This window comes from Pogona vitticeps, chromosome 12 (genome assembly GCF_051106095.1).
Source record: "Pogona vitticeps strain Pit_001003342236 chromosome 12, PviZW2.1, whole genome shotgun sequence".
Lineage (NCBI taxonomy): Eukaryota > Metazoa > Chordata > Lepidosauria > Squamata > Agamidae > Pogona > Pogona vitticeps.
This window is the reverse complement of record NC_135794.1, coordinates 5,673,600-5,690,641: the sequence shown is the minus strand read 5'-3', so window position 1 is coordinate 5,690,641 and position 17,042 is coordinate 5,673,600. Positions and strand designations below refer to the sequence as shown.

At 42.6% G+C, this 17,042-nt stretch overlaps 1 protein-coding gene across 1 annotated transcript; it reads right to left on the bottom strand.

Moving 5' to 3' along the window:
- Positions 1-1,556: 1,556 nt before the first annotated feature.
- CHRNB4 (cholinergic receptor nicotinic beta 4 subunit) lies at positions 1,557-16,669 on the bottom strand. The gene is made up of 6 exons (XM_072981733.2): positions 16,485-16,669; positions 11,484-11,629; positions 7,078-7,122; positions 5,855-5,964; positions 4,328-5,300; positions 1,557-2,189 (listed from the first exon to the last, which is right to left on the bottom strand). Exons 1-6 carry the CDS (start codon positions 16,537-16,539, stop codon positions 2,049-2,051), a joined length of 1,470 nt encoding a protein of 489 aa, XP_072837834.1. The 5' UTR covers positions 16,540-16,669; the 3' UTR covers positions 1,557-2,048.
- Positions 16,670-17,042: the final 373 nt, after the last annotated feature.

Sequence of the window (17,042 nt, the reverse complement as noted above, 5' to 3'; positions counted from 1 at the left end):
AGAGAGGCCAAATGTTAAGAGTGAGTTGAAACAAACCCCCAAATGCTGAAAGAGTTAAACCATGTTCTCTTAAGAAAGGTGTTTGGCCTTCTGGAGAAGGGTCAAGGGCCATTTGGGGCTTCCGCGGGGTCAAACCCGGCTCCTGACATTTCCCACGGCTGCCGCAAATGGTAGTTCATCTTAGCAATGATTTGTTTTAATAAATAAGCCTCAATATCCAGAGTCCTCCTCATAGTCGCACCAGAGGGAGACAGGGAGTGGGTGAGAGGCAAACGCCAAGCCTTGCGATGCTGAACTTTCTAAGTCACTGGTAGAGGACTTGTGACCCTCCTTACCAGCCTTAGCCAGCTTTGCTTTTCATTAGAAATTTCCAGAGTCCGAGCTCACCCCTTTCTGGAGCTCACACATTCTCCTCTTGCTGATGTACAGTAAGTATAGCATCAAAACCAGCCTGACAAGTATTCAAAGCACAGCTTGATCAAGTTCTTTTTAGGAGCTACTGTATTTTTCCATGTGTAAGACGCACCCATGTATAAGACGCCCCCCCGCCACTTTTCTAATCCAAAATTAAGAAATCTTAGTGGAGCTTAGCAAGTGTTGGGGGGAAGGGATAAAAGTGCTGCAGAATCGCTTTGATCCCTGATTTCCCCTCCACTTGTTTTTGTTCTCTCCTCAGCTTACTTCTGTGTATAAGACGACCCTCAATTTTTAGTCTAAAGATTTTAGACAAAAGTATAGTCTTATACACAGAAAAATACAGTATAATGCCTAGCATCTCCCAATCCGTCTGGGGCAATGCTGGTTAGGGGAGACTAGGCCTTATAGTCTAAAAACGTTTCTCATCTAAGCCTTGGACCAACTGTTTGTTAAATCACACGTTCACAGACTTGTGCATAGGCAATTTTATTATGCACATTAGCTGTGGCGGTTGTCCGTAAGAAAAATGATTCTGAAAAATCATATTTATACAGTAGGACCCCCTTATCCGCGGGATCAGCATCCACTAATTCACTTATACGCTGCCTGAAAATATCAAAAATATTCAAAGAAAACGCCTAGAAATATATATTTCTTAAGATGAAGTCATCAGAACTGGACCCTAGATGGAGCCAGAGACCATGCTATGTATAGTGTTCACTATTAAAATGGTGTTCACTATAATCTGCATTTTTCCTTGGGGAGAGCTTGGAACTAATCCCCCAGAGATATGTGGCTCCTGCTCTCTATATATTTGTGCATAGTCTCTTTCTACTACCATGCCTGGCACACTAATCTTTCCTGACTCCCACTGAACGCTCAAGAGTTCCTCTGACCAGGGCAGTTCATCTTTCCTTACCTTAAAAATAAAATAATTTTAGAACTCAAAAGAAAATGACTGTGGTTTTTTTCTGGCGTGATCCGCCTTTAGACTGGGCCAGTTCTAGACTTCTACCCACCCGCTCTAGCTGAGGAGTTTATCCAATTTAAGAAAGATATCATATAAATATACATACATGTCTATTTTGCTGAAATACGAACCAACCAACCAAGCAGTTCAGCTAGTTAACAATTCCCAGGGGGGAAGAATATGGATTTAATCATGCTGCTCCAGAAATGGAGCTGCCACACCCTGGAGATTCACCAAAGCCCTAACCTGACCCTTACCTGGTGGTCACATAAAACCAGAATCTGGCAGGCATTTCGGTGAGTTGGGTCAAAGAGATGGTCGGTAAATTTATGGTACATTTACTTGGTTGGTTGTTATTTTTTTGCTGTTTTCTCTTGCCAGCCCTTCCTCGGTCACCCTAAGCCTCTGGGATATGGAGATTTCTAAGCCTATGTTGAAGAATTGAATTGAATTCAATTGAATTGAATAGAGTAATGATACTCTTGTGTTATCCCCCTGCCCCCATTCATTTCTTTCAGTATGTGTTTGCTCGCTTGCTTGTTTGCTTGCTTGTTTTCTCTCCTAAAGAAGAATCTGAGTACATGGCTGGACTTTGGAACGATGCCTGCGGATCTCGTTGTAGCCAAGCCTGGCCCAGCTTCGAGGGTCACATCCAGCCCGCTTAAGGACTCAGGGTGGCTCCGTGGTTTTGAAACACGGGTTGCAAAAACAACCCAACTGTCCCTACCACACAAACTAAGATAAAAATCCAGAGAAACAGCCTGTCCACGACCATGGCGACGTATTTCCAATCTTCAATGACCTGGAAAAATAACCAAAGGAACGTGTTTAATCCTTTTTTTCATATTCGTACACTTAACTGCTTTTAGTTTTTAAATATTGTCTTTTAATGACGCAAGCCACTTTGGGTTCTTTTAAGGAGAAAGGCAGGGGGAAAATATTTTAAATAAAGACATGATAAAGAATCAGTTCTACACTCTCCTTTCTTGTTATCTTATGATTCCCCTAGATTTCGTGAGTCGCATTCTTTGCACATTTCCCCCTCCTACAGAATTTATAAGGGATTATTTCCTTTTGGAAATGTCAAATGCTTCCTAAGCAATGATTAGAACGCCATCCTAAGTCTTGAACGTATATGAAGGTGAGGAAAGCACACCGCTTAGTCTAGCACAGGAGTTCCCAACTGGCGGTCCCAAAAAGATGTTCTTGGACTAAAATTCCCAGAAGCCTTCATCACTAGCTGTGCTGGCCACGGCTTCTGGGAGTTGTAGTCTAAGAACATCTTTTGGGGACCCCAGGTTGGAAACCACTTTGTCTCTCCCGATATTTTGGAGTTCACAAAAGTTGGGGTCTATGATTAGATGATTTCTAAGATCCCTTCCAACTCAACATGCCGTAATCCATATTTTTTAGAGACACAGATTTCTTTATTTTCAGACTCCATATGGTCCAAAGTCTTTCCATGAACGTATCTGACATATTTGTTTAGAAAATGCAGCATAATATAGGAAACCATGTGTGGTAAGATGGGTTTGGAAGAGTTGGCCACTCTCTCTCTCTCTCTCTCTCTCTCTCTCTCTCTCTCTCTCTCTCTCTCTCTCTTTCTTTCTCTCTCTCTCTCTCTCTCTCTCTCTCTCTCTCTCTCTCTCTCTCTCTATATATATATATAGTATATATATAGAGAGTATATATATATACTATATATAGAGAGAGTATATAGAGAGAGTATATATATAGAGAGAGAGTATATATATATATAGAGAGAGTATATATATATATATATAGAGAGAGAGAGTATATATATATATACACTCTCTATATATATGGTCAAGGGTGAGAGGCTGTGGATGGTGAAGTCCAAGACATTTGAATGACCAAAGGTTACGAATCACTTTTACTTAACAAAATCCCTTATAATCTTAAAGATTAATGGTTTATATATATTTATGATGCAATTTCCTTCTCTGATTATCCATTCTTCTTTCCATGATACAATATATACTATATATATATAGTAAATAAAAATAAATAAATAAAAAAAATCAGTGAGAATAACACAATTCACTGGTTTTGGACTCTTAAATATCCAGGCTAGAGAGAAGGAAATTGCATCATAAATATATATAAACGATTAATCTTTAAGATTACAGTATAAGGGATTTTGTTAAGTAAAAGTGATTCGTAACCTTTGGTCATTCAAATGTCTTGGACTTCACCATCCACAGCCTCTCACCCTTGACCATTTTGGCTGGGACCTCTGGGAGTTGAAGTCTAAAACATCTGGAGAACCACTGGTGGGAAAATAACTATTTCTCTTCATCTGCCCCTTCAGTGGTCTCTCACAGAGTCAAATTTTAGACTGTAAGTCCACTAGACTAGTAACCTATCCTTCTTGACTTTATGTGGCCTATTAATTTATACTATCAATGTATATTATATTGATGAATACAAAATTATGGTGGTGGATATGATAATCATCCCCTCTAATAGTATGTTTTGATAGAAACAGGACCCACATAGGGTAAGTGTCAAGCTAAATGGTATGTGTAACTCTTAATATTTAGAAGATAAAAGTTACTCAATGGCATTTGCGTTCAGTTCCTTCTCAACACCTGTATGATTTCAAGTGGTGTTGTTAGCCCTTGACATATTTAGAAGGGCGGTTCCCTCAATGATGAAAGATGGCTGTTTTACCTAGTGTGAGGTTTTCTCACCTCTGTACCTAGCACTCCAGTGTGATTTCTTTTCTGATTGGTCATGAGAGGGTAAACATGAGCTTTATTTGCAAGTCTGTTGGCCAAGATACCTACCTCTGAATAAACTGTATCATGGAAAGAAGAATGGATAATCAGAGGAAATTCGCTGGTTTTGGACTCTTAAATATCCAGGCTAGAAAGAAGGAAATTGCATCATAAAACCCAAACTTTTGAGGCCACTTACACTCTCGTTGCTGTCCTCACTTCGCATGTGGTCTGCGATGAAACTGACTCCATCAATGGCTTCCTGGACTTCAGGGGAAAACTTTGCTGATCCTCGTAGCCTCACGTCTTGATGGCTCCCGACGTGATCCTGGTTATCTGTCAGCTTTAGGTCATACTTTTTGGCCGAGGCCATGTTCACAAAGTAGGTGGATCCTTTGTACGCATTGGAAGAGTCAGTGGAAAGCGCTTCTGATTTACTTCGCTTCTGGTTGCGCAACCTTTGCTTCGCCGAGTGGTTCTCCGGGCGTCTCATGAACAGGTAGCGCGGAAGCCTCTCCAGGAAGACCACCTTCACCCAGGGCGGCATCGCGTGAGTACTGGGAGATCTATGGTGGACGTTCAGCACACAGACGCTGGTCACGATGGAGAAGGTCACCAGGACCATCGTAAACATCAGGTACTTTCCGATCAGTGGGACGTCAAGTGATGTCGGGGGGACGATTTTTGAAAGCAGAAGCAAGAACACGGTCAACGCAAGCAAGACCGAGATGCACAGCGTCATCTTTTCTCCGCAGTCCGACGGCAAGTAGAAGACCAGGATCGCCAACGATGTGATCAGCACACAAGGTATGATGAGGTTGATGGTGTAGAAAAGGGGCTTCCGCCTAATGATGAAATCGTAGGTCACGTCCACATAGTTAGCATCTAAGGGGTTTTCAGTTCGCCGCCCTGGGAGAGCCACAATGTCCCATTCGCCACTAGGCGTGAAGTCATCCATGCTGGCTGTATCTGTTTTCAGGACCATGTCGATTTCCGAGTGGTCATAAGTCCACGACCGGAACTTTAACGTGCAGTTTTGCTGGTCGAAAGGGAAATGCTTCACTTCGATCTTGCACGCGCTCTTGTAGATGGCGGGAGGCAGCCAGAAGATGCTTCCATTATTCTTTACAATGACATTTGTGTACACAGAAACTTCATAGGTGCCATCGGCGCTAAAAGAAACCAAGACATGAAAGATAAAACTTGGAGGAAAGGTGGAGAGGAAATTTAAAAAAGGATGTATGGAAATAAAACTGATTATTTTTGATTACATCATAATTAATAATTGCATGCTCAAAAGTCAATTCTGTTTTGTTTTTGTTTTTTTGTTTTTTGCAATTCTTCACTCTGGAGGCACACAGTGGAGAATCAAACTCCCAAAATCTGGTTCTATATCCCTCAACAGTTATACAACTTATAAACCCTGCCTGTACGTTCTTGTCCATATTCAGTACCAGCTGCATGATTTACCATCCCCATATACTTATGGCAGCCTTAATTCTGAGGTCATCAAAATGCAAGCCACCATCACCCAGCTCTGAACCCCCAAGAGATACATAGGGGACAATATTGTCACCTAATGCACAATATTTTTTAAAAGCTGTCTATGCAATAATTAGCTAGATGATGACTGAGACATTATGGCTGTTATGTATATTCTGGCCTTAAGTTAGATTTTCTGTTTATGCAGCTCAGCTGCAGAAGATGGAAGGGGGCATAAACTTACTTGTTGTAGAGCACGATGTCTGGAAGCCAGACCTTTTTAGCGGGTATCCTTAATTTTTTGATGCCGTCATACTCTGAAGGTTCCCAAGCTAAACGGTAATCGGTCCATTCCTGCAAGTGGCATACAACCACAACATTAAGCCTTTTTTAAACCCATATTGTAGCCCAGCAGATTTGCTTGTTTATTGGTCTATAAAACACCTAAAACAAATTATAGTTTTGAAAACACAAACACAGAGCTGGATTACAAATATCTAAAAAGCACCCTGGTCCATGGCCCCAGGTGCTTATATCGCACAAGAAGGCATGCTTTGTGCATTTATATACATGGAAAAGAGGAGGAATAGGTATGCCCAATAGTAAGTTAGAAATATTCCAAAATGAAACAAATGTACTGCATTTTTTTTCTTTCAATCTGTACTTGTGCAGTTCATGGTGATTGCTTAAAGAGGAATTCCATATGTATTCCTTCAAAAGTGTGTTCCTTTGAATTTAGTGGGGCTTATTTCCAGATAGTGGATACAGGATTCTTTAAGAATTCAGCCAGTCTGAACACCATAGGGCTGTTCCATAGTTCCAAATATTGGTGGGCAGAAACAGATGACACAGAAGCTTCACAGTTAGAAGTGGAGCTGCCTTAAGAATTAAAAGATGTTTGGTTTTTATATATTCATGAGGTTTTACAGCTGTAAGTTAGTAAGCCCTTGGAAAATATAGTGCTGATGCTGTTATAGCATGCATGCTTGGGGATCCATTTTGTGGTGCTTGTCGGGGGTCTGGGTGACCTAAAACAGGCAGAATGAGCCTCCAGAAGTCCTGGTCCAATGTACCTCTGCACCAGAGGTAGATTGATCCTCCAGCAGATTTGGCCCAGTCTAGACACTCTGTACAAGACCTGGATCCTAGATTGCAGCAGAAGTCCAAGAAACCTGGAGTCTAGTTTCCTCACCCTGTGTTAGCGGTAAACCAGACCGCCAAAATATCTGGTGCCCTATCTCCTCATTTTCTGCCAAGGCCTCCAGAACTCCTGGCAGAAACTGTAATATTAAACTGCCCTGTTTACTGCTGAGGGCTCCATTTTCTTGGAATGCATCCTGTGCATGAGGAGGGGCATGTAAATGGTCACTGGGAGACCAGGACCAGATGCTGTAAATATGAAGTAGCTGCTTCGTTGTTTCTGCTCCCGTTTGGGAGGTTTGAACTGAAGACCCACGGGATGGTTACCTGATTGAGCCATACGTTGGTGGTCATGATCTGCTCACGTTCATTCTAAGGCAGAAAATAAAGAAAGATTGACATAGAACATATGGATAAAACACATCCCGAAGAAATCATATGTGAATCAGTTCAATGATTTTTGCACCAATGCATTCTGCCACCATCATTCCTGGTCTTAGAAGGGCAACCGACAAAATATCTAGGAGACGTCAGCCGATGAGCAAACAAGCTTGTGTAGACCAAAGCAAAGATCAGTAGATGTCAAGCCAGAATTTGGGGGGGGGGATGCTTTGGGGATTACTACTACCAGAACTCGAGCCATGTAGTTGAAACACCAACTTGCCAAAACTCTTGTTCAGATACGTATCTTTTTTAAAAAAAATAGATTTTAGAGGTGCACAAACCAAACCTTGATACGAAATGTTAGCTTGGGGAGCCAATCAAAGAATATCCATCTTGGTTGGGAGAATCTTGAGGGCTGGCAGATTTATTTCTGTTTCGCCTGTCATGGGTTCAAATCTGCTTCCTCAGAAGCATGGATGGTAATCCACGACACTTCACGCTTTCAACAAGCTCATGCATTAGTCTTTCAGTCTTGAAGTCTTGACAATGCTTTCACGTTTATGATTCCACTAGGTTTGTCATGCACGCTGAATACCAAACCAATGCAGAAAGTGACACAGCGCTCTATTTGACAACTGGCGTTATGACATCCATGTCTCCTTTTCTCACCTTTTTCTAAACTACATAGCCCCGTATGTTGCAATTCTTTCTAAGAGAGAAGGTTTTTTTTAAAAAAAGTCCTCTGGCCATCTTATCCTTTTATTTTTTTAAAAAATCTCAAGATAATCAGCCCTTTTAATATTGAGCTCTGCTTGCCCAAGATACTATGGAGATAAGATGTGTCTCAACCATACCGTCAACATGTCTTAAGGATATGCAGATTTGATGTACATTTCTTACTTCAACTACCCAGGTTAGTGACAATGTCGTTCAAAAACTTTGTATAACTCTTATGCCCCCCCCCAAAAAACATATCTGCAAAGCATAAATAGTTGATTCACACACGAACAAAACAATTAACTCCATCAAGGGTCTCTTTCATCGCATTGACAATCCTTCCCTACTACCTGCTACTATGAGTAATTCTACTACATGAGTAATGAACCTTAAAGGGCCTTAAGACCCCCTGATCCAGAGGCTGAATTAGATATGTTGTGTTTCAGGGCATGTAGAATTATTTCATCATCTTCAGTAATGAGGTTCTGGGAAGCCATTGGCACGGTATTTATTGAATCTTTATTTACTGGGATATTTATTTATGTATTCCCTGTATAAGAAAAATGGTGCTGTTCAGAGCAGTGCAATTCACGGGAGAAATGTATTCCTGACCGATCTGGGTGGAAAGTCAAGCTAATAACCCTGCTAGAAATCAGGGAACTTCTGTATAGATTTATTCAGATTTTTACAAGGTACTGTAAATACAGAGGCAACCCTCGATGCTGTTCAAACATCTCCGAGAGGCTGCCCTGGCTGGAAAGAGAAAGACTGAGCATTAAATAAAAATAGTAATGTGATTAGAGTGTCTTCTTGTGCTCACAAGATGACCCTGACTCCAGGCTATCTATCAAGGCAGTAAAAGAAAAGCTTTTAAATGGGAGAGGGGGAGAAAGAAAGAGAAGACTTTGGAAATGTAGAAAGTAGGGGATTAATGGAGAAATCACAGCCCAAAAGGGATCTGTCCTGGCAGCTTCTCATTAAGGACAAAAGCAGACGCTGCTTTCTCACTGCTTCTCAGAGGGAGAGAAAAGGATGGAAGAGAGAAAAGGCTGAAATATGGGATTGGTTCTGAAAGGGTGAGGAGATTTAGGGTTCAGGGTTACCGTAGGAGTGCCACCTTGGGCTTGGCAGGATCTCACCCCAAAATGGTTGCTTTGGATGGGGGATTTACTGCGTAAAAATATACCCATCGATGACTTCACGACAGCCAGGTCCCCAGCAGAATGGGAGCCCTGAGCTTAGAAAGAAACCACAGGTCACAACCTGAACTTAGTACAGTGGTGCCTCGCAAGACGATTGCCTTGCAAGACGATTAATCCGCAAGACGGCTGGTTTTTGGGATCACTGTGTCGCTTCGCAAGATGATGTTTTCTATGGACGATTTTCGCAAGACGACGATTTTTCCCCATTGGAATGCATTAAATAGATTTTAATGCCTTCCAATGGGGAACTGCGTTTCGCAAGACGATGTTTTCACAAGACGACGTTTTTCGCGGAATGAATTAACATCATCTCGCGAGGCACCACTGTAGTTTATCCTTGCAAGGTGATAACAAGCTGGCTGGGACAGAGACGTGGGGTGTGGTCGGAGGACTGCGAAGGCGTGTGTCCAGTTGCACAGGAACGGGTGGCTTTGGGGGGAGCGATGCCCCTCAAAGTGACCCTTACACCTATCTGGGAATCAATTTACCCCGAGCCCCCCAAAGGTAGACAGGCTGCAGCTGGACCAAAAGAGATTCGCCTTGGACATGGATTGAGATCAGGCTGGAGTGCATTTTTCTGTACGCCGTGTAATTGCTAGGAAAGACGTTACACCAGACTGCTCCGTTAAGTGACCCAGATCACCAGCTTCTGAAAGCCCAAGTCAGCAACAGCCAATGGCTTAGTTGTTACCCTACCACTCTGAAGGGATCTCATCTGATCTTGGAAGCTAAGCAGGCATGTGTTAGGTTAATATTTGGATGGGAGACTCCCACTCCTCCAGGGGAAGCGATGGCTCTTGAGACAGGGCTAGGAAAGACTCTGGCCTGCAATTTTGGACAGCCGTTGGTGTCAAGACCGGGCCACATAGGCAGAGCCTGAAGGTGCATGCAAAAGAGTCACCATTGCTGATGCTGGCAGGGCTGATCCGCGTTGCCATCCAATAATAGCCATAGGGCTACATTTTACTGATACCTATATAAAAACAATGAAAAGTCTCTGCCATTTTTTCTGTATTTCTGGTCCAGCTGCCCTTCTTTGCCCTGGGAGTCACACAAGCATCTCTGTATCACGACAATGAAAATAAAACTCTGGCTTATTTATAGGAGCTATACCCAAGCCTTTGATGCAAAGGTCCTCAAAATTTACAACAATTGAAGCCACAAACAATGCAGCATCTGCCCCAAAGAGAGAGCCTTCTCTGTTGAAGAAGGCCGTCCTTGTTTTACAGCAGTGACCAACATTTGGGGAGAGCCAAATTAGCCCACAAAGGGCATCCGTTTCAATTTCGTCTCCTGCAAATGGGTCCCGAGCTCTTTAAATGAGGTAACGGGGCTGCCCAGATCAAGCCAGAAAGGTAATTGACGCATTCGAGGTGAAACTGGAGGGTAGCTGCAAAAGAAGGAACATGAAGAGCTGATTTAGAGATCAGTAGCCCGTGCCCTGGGATCAGAGAGCTCCCAACCATAATGGAATAAATCGGCTATGTCTCAATCTGTGTTGTCCCCTGTAAATCCTTCTAATTGCATTCAAGCTCTTTGTCATTGCTCTCCCATCCTGTTTGTCCTTGATTACATTTATTTCTATAAAATGAAATTGGTGCCGTCTCAGTCAGACGATTGCTTGGCCTGGGTTTCCTAGATTACAGAAGCTTCTCAGTTAGAAGTGGAGCTGCCTTAAGAATTAAAAGATGTTTGTTTTTTATCTATTCATGAAGTTTTACAGCTGTTTCCTAGATTACGTGGGACAGGCACGCAGAACTGCGCTCCGGTCTTTCCAATATTTTGGTATTTGTGTGATTTGGGGGACAGTAGAGGTTGCCTTCAATGCTTTTCCAAGGCTGACAATCTCTGTGAAGTCTGTCCCTTGTACCCCTTAGCACCTCCTGCCTTACTGTCACCAAACTCGTGCATCCCTGGAAAGGTTAAGTTGGGTCATACGGCTTACCTCTTCTCCACTGAATTTCATTTCATTGCTCAGTGGGAAATAGATCAGGAATCTCTCAACTCCAAGACCAAAACTCTCACTTGTATAACCCACTTGTTGTCCACCACTGATTTATTGTGGCAGGTACCAATGGAGAATAGCTTGACAGCTAGGGAGCTGCAGATGGTATGGAATATGGTGAGGATTCAGGAGACGTGGGTTGAAATCCATGCTTGGCCAAGGAAACTCACTGAGGTGTAGTAGGGTAGACCACTCCTTACATACTGTGAAAACCCTATTGCCAGAAGGCAGAAAGAATTTGGCAGCAGATAACAAGTGTTGGAAGATACATCCACTTCAATAAGCCTAACCAAGAATTAATTCGCATTCTTAAATTCCTTTGTAGTCTAAATTTTCTTGGAAGGAAGGAAGGAAGGAAGGAAGGAAGGAAGGAAGGAAGGAAGGAAGGAAGGAAGGAAGGAATTGATAAAATTATTTCAACTTACCACATTGATAAGCTGAGCCAGGACAACTTGCAGTTCTATTACCACCAGTTGTGAGGAGTTGAAGGCTGGACGTATTAAATTATTATAACGTGAACTGTTGAGAAGGTGATTCATTAACCTTTCTTCAGCATCGGCTGCATCACTTCCTGTAAGACAGGAAAGAACCCGAGTCACAAAATGGAGCCATACTGTTGTTACTACTATGTTTTTAGTGTTTTGTTGAAGGGGAAGACATTTACATACGGTACAGGTGGAAACAATCAGAAGTACTGCTTCTGGATGCTAGCCAACCATTGTTTTGTTGGCCAGACTGTTAGTTAGCAGAGGAGAAGGTGCAATACATATTCTTTAATTATTGAGGCTTAATTAATAGCTCTTTCATAAATTATATTGGACGTGTGTTGGCAGCACCAGTAGAAAGAGTAGAAGGCAGCTTTTCAACTGTGCGCCTCTGAACGATTTCTCAAATATTTATTTTAGCTCTATCTATTAAGTAAAATATTTATATTTTGTCTTCTAGTCAGAGATCTCAGAACAGTAGATAAAATGTAATAAGATTAAATGTAAAACTATTTAATTACTTTATTAACCATCTACCTTCTCTTTTGACTAACCAATAGTTCTCAATGCAGCTTGTTATTATATGCTATCCGTTCAGTTAAGCTAACCTTATGAATTAATGATTTCCCAAAATATGCAAGATTGTGCTAATGCTGATTTTAAAATATTTTTGAGGAAAAATGTTTGAAGGAATTTGGGGTAGATTGGCTGCTTTGTGATTTGCTGTTGCATCTCTGTATGTTCAATCTGTCCATCTCACACACACACAGTCTTGCAGTTGTTGACCACAATGACATCACAAGTGTCCGTTCAGCTTGATATCTCAGGAACTGAAAGTTGCTGACCTTGTGTTCTTACGTGTGGGCTCTCTACTGAGGCATCAGGTTGGCCCCAATGGAGAGAACTAAGGTCCAGACAGGCCTTTAGATCAAAGTAGATCATGTATTTAGCATGTGTGTAGAAGAGGTGCTCCCTCGGGAAGGGAAAGAGGTCTATTTGTTATAATACATTATTTTCTTTACCTACATAAAGCATCAGCAAAAAGGAGAACTCACATCATGCAAAAGAAGGCAGCAATTTACATTAAATTGCCTGTGCTCATTTATTTGCACAGATGCTAAATTAGAAACAATTTGTACAATTTAAACAAAAATGTGATGTCTCTCACTTGAGTAGGGAAAGCAATAATCAACTGATTGGCGAATCTGTGGATGGGCAACCGCAAGGTCCCTGATCTCAATCCTTCTTTATTTTCAAATCGGACACTGACTGGAGAAACCTTCAAATTGAGAAAGGTCCTCCCTAAAAGAAGAAATACGGCTGCCCCTACCTGCCTATCTTGCATTTAGCATGCTTTGGCTTGTGATTGGTCACTGGCAGGTAAACATGGACTTCGTTTGCAAGGCTAATGGCTGAGGCCTGTAGCTCTGAGGAAAGACTGTTGCCGGAGAGAAGACAGGTTAATCAAAGGAAATAGATGGGTCTCTTTAACACCCAATGCGGAGAAGTAGCAAAGCTGCTCTGGGTTCTAGTCTGGTTTTACAGGCGCTACCTAAGAGGCTGAAGCTGTTTGGCGGGTCTGGTTGGAGAGCTTCTTAAATTTCACACTAAAGCTGCACCGACAATCCAAGAATCTCCAGCCTCTGCTGCATCTATGATTCAAATGAAGAGAAGCAGGAGGGTCTATGGAAACTGCTTTGCAATACTCCATAGGGTTTTGTCAGCCTGTGCACAGGAGTTGTCTCACCGTCAAATTTGGGGTGAGGTACCCCTCCCATGAAACCATGGCCCATTCCAGGTTCAATGATTCACTGTATCTTCCACTTTGTTTTTGTTTTTAATTTCAGGAACAGGAGCTATGACTCTGTCTCTGGATGCAAAAATGCCTAAACTGAGGCTGGGCGCTTTGTGAGAAAGCAAGATGCCCTGGGGGAAAAACAATCATGCTGGGAAGTTGAATGGCAGCAGGAAAAGAGGAAGGCTGAATATAAGATGGTCTGACTCCCTAAAGGAAGCCACAGATTTGAGTTTTCAAGAGTTGAGCAAGGGCAGTGAAGGACAAGTACTTTGGGAGGTTATTCATTCATAGGGTTGATGTTAAGTCGAAGGAGACTTGACAGCACATCACAACAGCAGCATCAACGCAACGGAGACGCTCCGGAAACACAACTCCATAATTCCTAACCATCCGCTGTGATTGTTGGGGCTGGTGGGAACCCTAAGCCAAAAACATCAGGAGAGTCACCGTTGCTCATAGCTGGTCTGGTGGTTCAAGGCAGCTGCTTTCAAATGGGACATGATGGGGACGGAACCACAGGAGTCTTGACAGAAGGAGTTCCAAAACGGAGAAACAGACAGTTTAAATGCACGACGACGTCTACTAAAGTTAGGCAGAACGAGGGAACAACACGTTGCATGAAACTGGGCTCAGGGGGAAAAAATTCAGTGTGCTTGGGAATAGCAGATTTCCTTCGAAGGATGGGTTTGAGTTGGAAGCAGCAGAGAAACGGGTGCCTCCCACCCAGACCTTCTGCTCCAAAGACTTGCCAACTTCTTTCCCTCCACCTTTTTTCTACTCCAGAGACACTCCACACTCACTTCATCCTTTGCCTGCTGGCTTGCCATTCCCTGCTGCTGTTTATCCCTCCCCGGCCTGTCCCTTTTGCAGCTCAAGAGCCAAATCCAATGTATACTCCTTTCCATTATTTCTTCTCCGCTCCGCACTCGCTGAAAGAGACTCAGAGCCGGGCTGTTTTGTGAGCTCCCCAATTCTGAACTCTTGTTTGTATTCTCTCTTCGGTTGTGGCTTATGCCACTAGAGGTCACCAGCATAGCATATTGTTGTTATTGTTGTTTTTTAAAAAAATTGGAGGCACCTCCGTGGTACCCCAAAAATTTCATGGTCCCCGAATTATTGCAAAGTGCCTCTCTCTCTCTCTCTCTGTCACACTAACTATTTAACCCATCAGATACTTAAAGCCATCTAACCAGGTTTGCAAACCTTCATCATTTTCGCTATGTCAGTTTATAAGATTTTTTTTGTTTGCTAAGTAGGTTTGTTTTTTCTCTACTACAGATTAAAAACTTTTCCTTAACCGCCCAGTCTGGCCAAGGGCTCGATGAGACACAGCAAAACAGCCACGCCATAATTGATTTTTTTAAATGTGTTTACTTATTTCTCAACGACAGCTCTAGGGGCACATCTGTTCTCCAGATGTTCTGCAGGTTTATCCCTACAGCCATGTCTCTTCCATGGACAGGCTCCTTATCTAATAATTGCAAAGAAATTACGAAAGAGACAATTACTGAGGGCACACAACCACTTGAAGAATCAGATGGCCACGTTGGGGGTTCATCTCACCCATTCTGTGAAATCTCCTTTGTTTAAACCAGCCTCTTCTGCTTGGGACTTTGATTGAATCCAGCCATTAGAAACTGATTTTTTTAAAAAAGGAAGTTGGCAAAGAAAGGAGTCAACTCTGCAGCATCACAAAATTAAATGAAATGTGATTTTTTTCCCCTTCCCTGTCTTCTGATTTTAAAATATTAGTTAGTCTCATCCTCACGTCATCCTGTCATTTTATATTAGCATTTCCCACCTCAGGACCTCCAGATCTCTCAGACCCTTAAGAAAAGCCACCATGGGCCGAAGGTGGCTGGAGATAAATGGGAACTGTAGTACAGACCCTTCGAGTTGAGGAAGGCTGATTCCTAGTATCATCACCACAGTTCAAGCAATCCAGCACACCTACATACATAGCCTTTTGTAAAATTCTTATGTGCGAGCCAAAGAAGGAAGAGGAGGAAGTTTAGAATATGCGATGTTGCTGCTTCTTAAATTATTGAATGCTGTATTCATTCCTTCTCCGGATGCTCTATAGAACATGGTTCGCTTAGATAAGTTTTATACTCTGCTAAAGTCGTGATGGTGTAATGTCAATGTAGCATCTGAGGCCAACAATTACTAATGGATACTCATCTGAAGAAACCATTATAAGTGTGCATGCCTGCATATGCACACACACACAACAACAAGAAAAACAACAACAAACATAACAGAAGACAGAGAGGAATTTTTTGCTTGGCTCCAAAAGTTAAACAAAAATAAAATCTGATCCCAGCCATATTTCAACTAGTACAACTTTATACAGAGTTTTTACCTTTTAAAAACAAGCATTTGCAAGTTATCCGTGAATGCCTCCGGTAACTAAATCCATGTAACAGAGTAATGATGGGGAAATGAGAACTAGTTCTTTTGAGAAAGCTGGCAAGATCCGCAGTCTAGTTAAGCTAATGCTTTTGAAAGGAAGCCAAGTCAAGGTCTTGGAATCCAGTAGTAAACTGTTAGTCCCAGGTAGCTGTACGCTGCGTTATCAAACAGCACGAATAGTGTATCAGTTTAATTAATATGTGCATTGAATACACTCAACAAAAATACTGGTTATATAGACTGAAGAAGGCTGCAGGAAAATATAGCAAAGAAAGATAGAGGAAAGGAATGTAAATCCGTCAGCTGATTTTGATCATTTTGGACCAAACAATTAATTCAGTATATCTTCTTCAAACAAGGAGACAGCCAAACCTACAGGGTTTTGACCCCGAAATTGTAATAAAGCTGCCGAAATCTTAACAGACTCTGTTCAATAACAACACTCCCTCTTAAGAGATATACCCTTTACACTTAAGGATCAACGGATGGACATCTACTCAAAATTATCATCTGGCACTGTACCAGCATGCTGCCCTGGTTATAAAACTACGGAAAACAAACCTGTCATTGCGACTTGCATGCATTTCTCTCCGTGCAAGGATCAAGCCTGGCAGAAAGAAAAATTAACAGACTTGTTTTTAAAATTTGCTTTCCTAAAGAGATTTCTCAGCCGTGCTTCGAAGCGCCTGCCCCTGCTTCTCAACTGTGTCGGGAAGAAAAGAACCACTCACCGTTAATGCAAAAAGAAAGCAGAGCAAAGCAAAACAGCCGGTCTGTACTCCTCATGGCAGTTATTTATTTTTTGGGGGTGGGTGGGTGGGAAAAAGAGGTATTCTGGAGAGGGTGGGGGGGAAGCCACAGAGGATGGTGCTGCAGCAGCCGGGTCTTAGCTGTCAGAGCAGGACAAGCGTGGGAAATCCGGGCAGGCAAAGCTGAGCTGGAGAAGCATCCAGGGTTTGCAAGACATGAAGAGAGAGACGGCAGGATCCAGAAGGTCGGGTGTACCAAGGGGAGCTTTCTCGGTGATCCCTCCTCTTCTGCAGCTGTTTAAAGAGGAGAAGATGTGGAAGGAGCATCATCATGTGCTGATCGGCGGCAAAAGGAACAGGATGAGTCCCTACCGAAAGGCCTGAAGCTGCATCTGCTACAGCAAAGGGGACACACGGTCTGAGTGGCTAGAAGACACAGCTATTCCAGGGCTGCCTTGCTAGCTGTAATGCACTGGGGGAGGGAGAGAGAAGGAGGAGGAGCCCCCCCCCCGAGAAGGGAGCAAGGGCTGCGATTGGATG

Bases quoted from the DNA above. Each gene is read 5' to 3' on its own strand.
- CHRNB4 (XM_072981733.2), bottom strand. From the start codon at position 16,539: ATGAGGAGTACAGACCGGCTGTTTTGCTTTGCTCTGCTTTCTTTTTGC. The intron at 5,965-7,077 runs GTAACCATCCCG...TGCCACTTGCAG, and splicing joins CCAACGTATGGCTCAATCAG to GAATGGACCGATTACCGTTT. The intron at 2,190-4,327 runs GTAAGTGGCCTC...TTATTTTTCCAG, and splicing joins GTGAGGACAGCAACGAGAGT to GTCATTGAAGATTGGAAATA.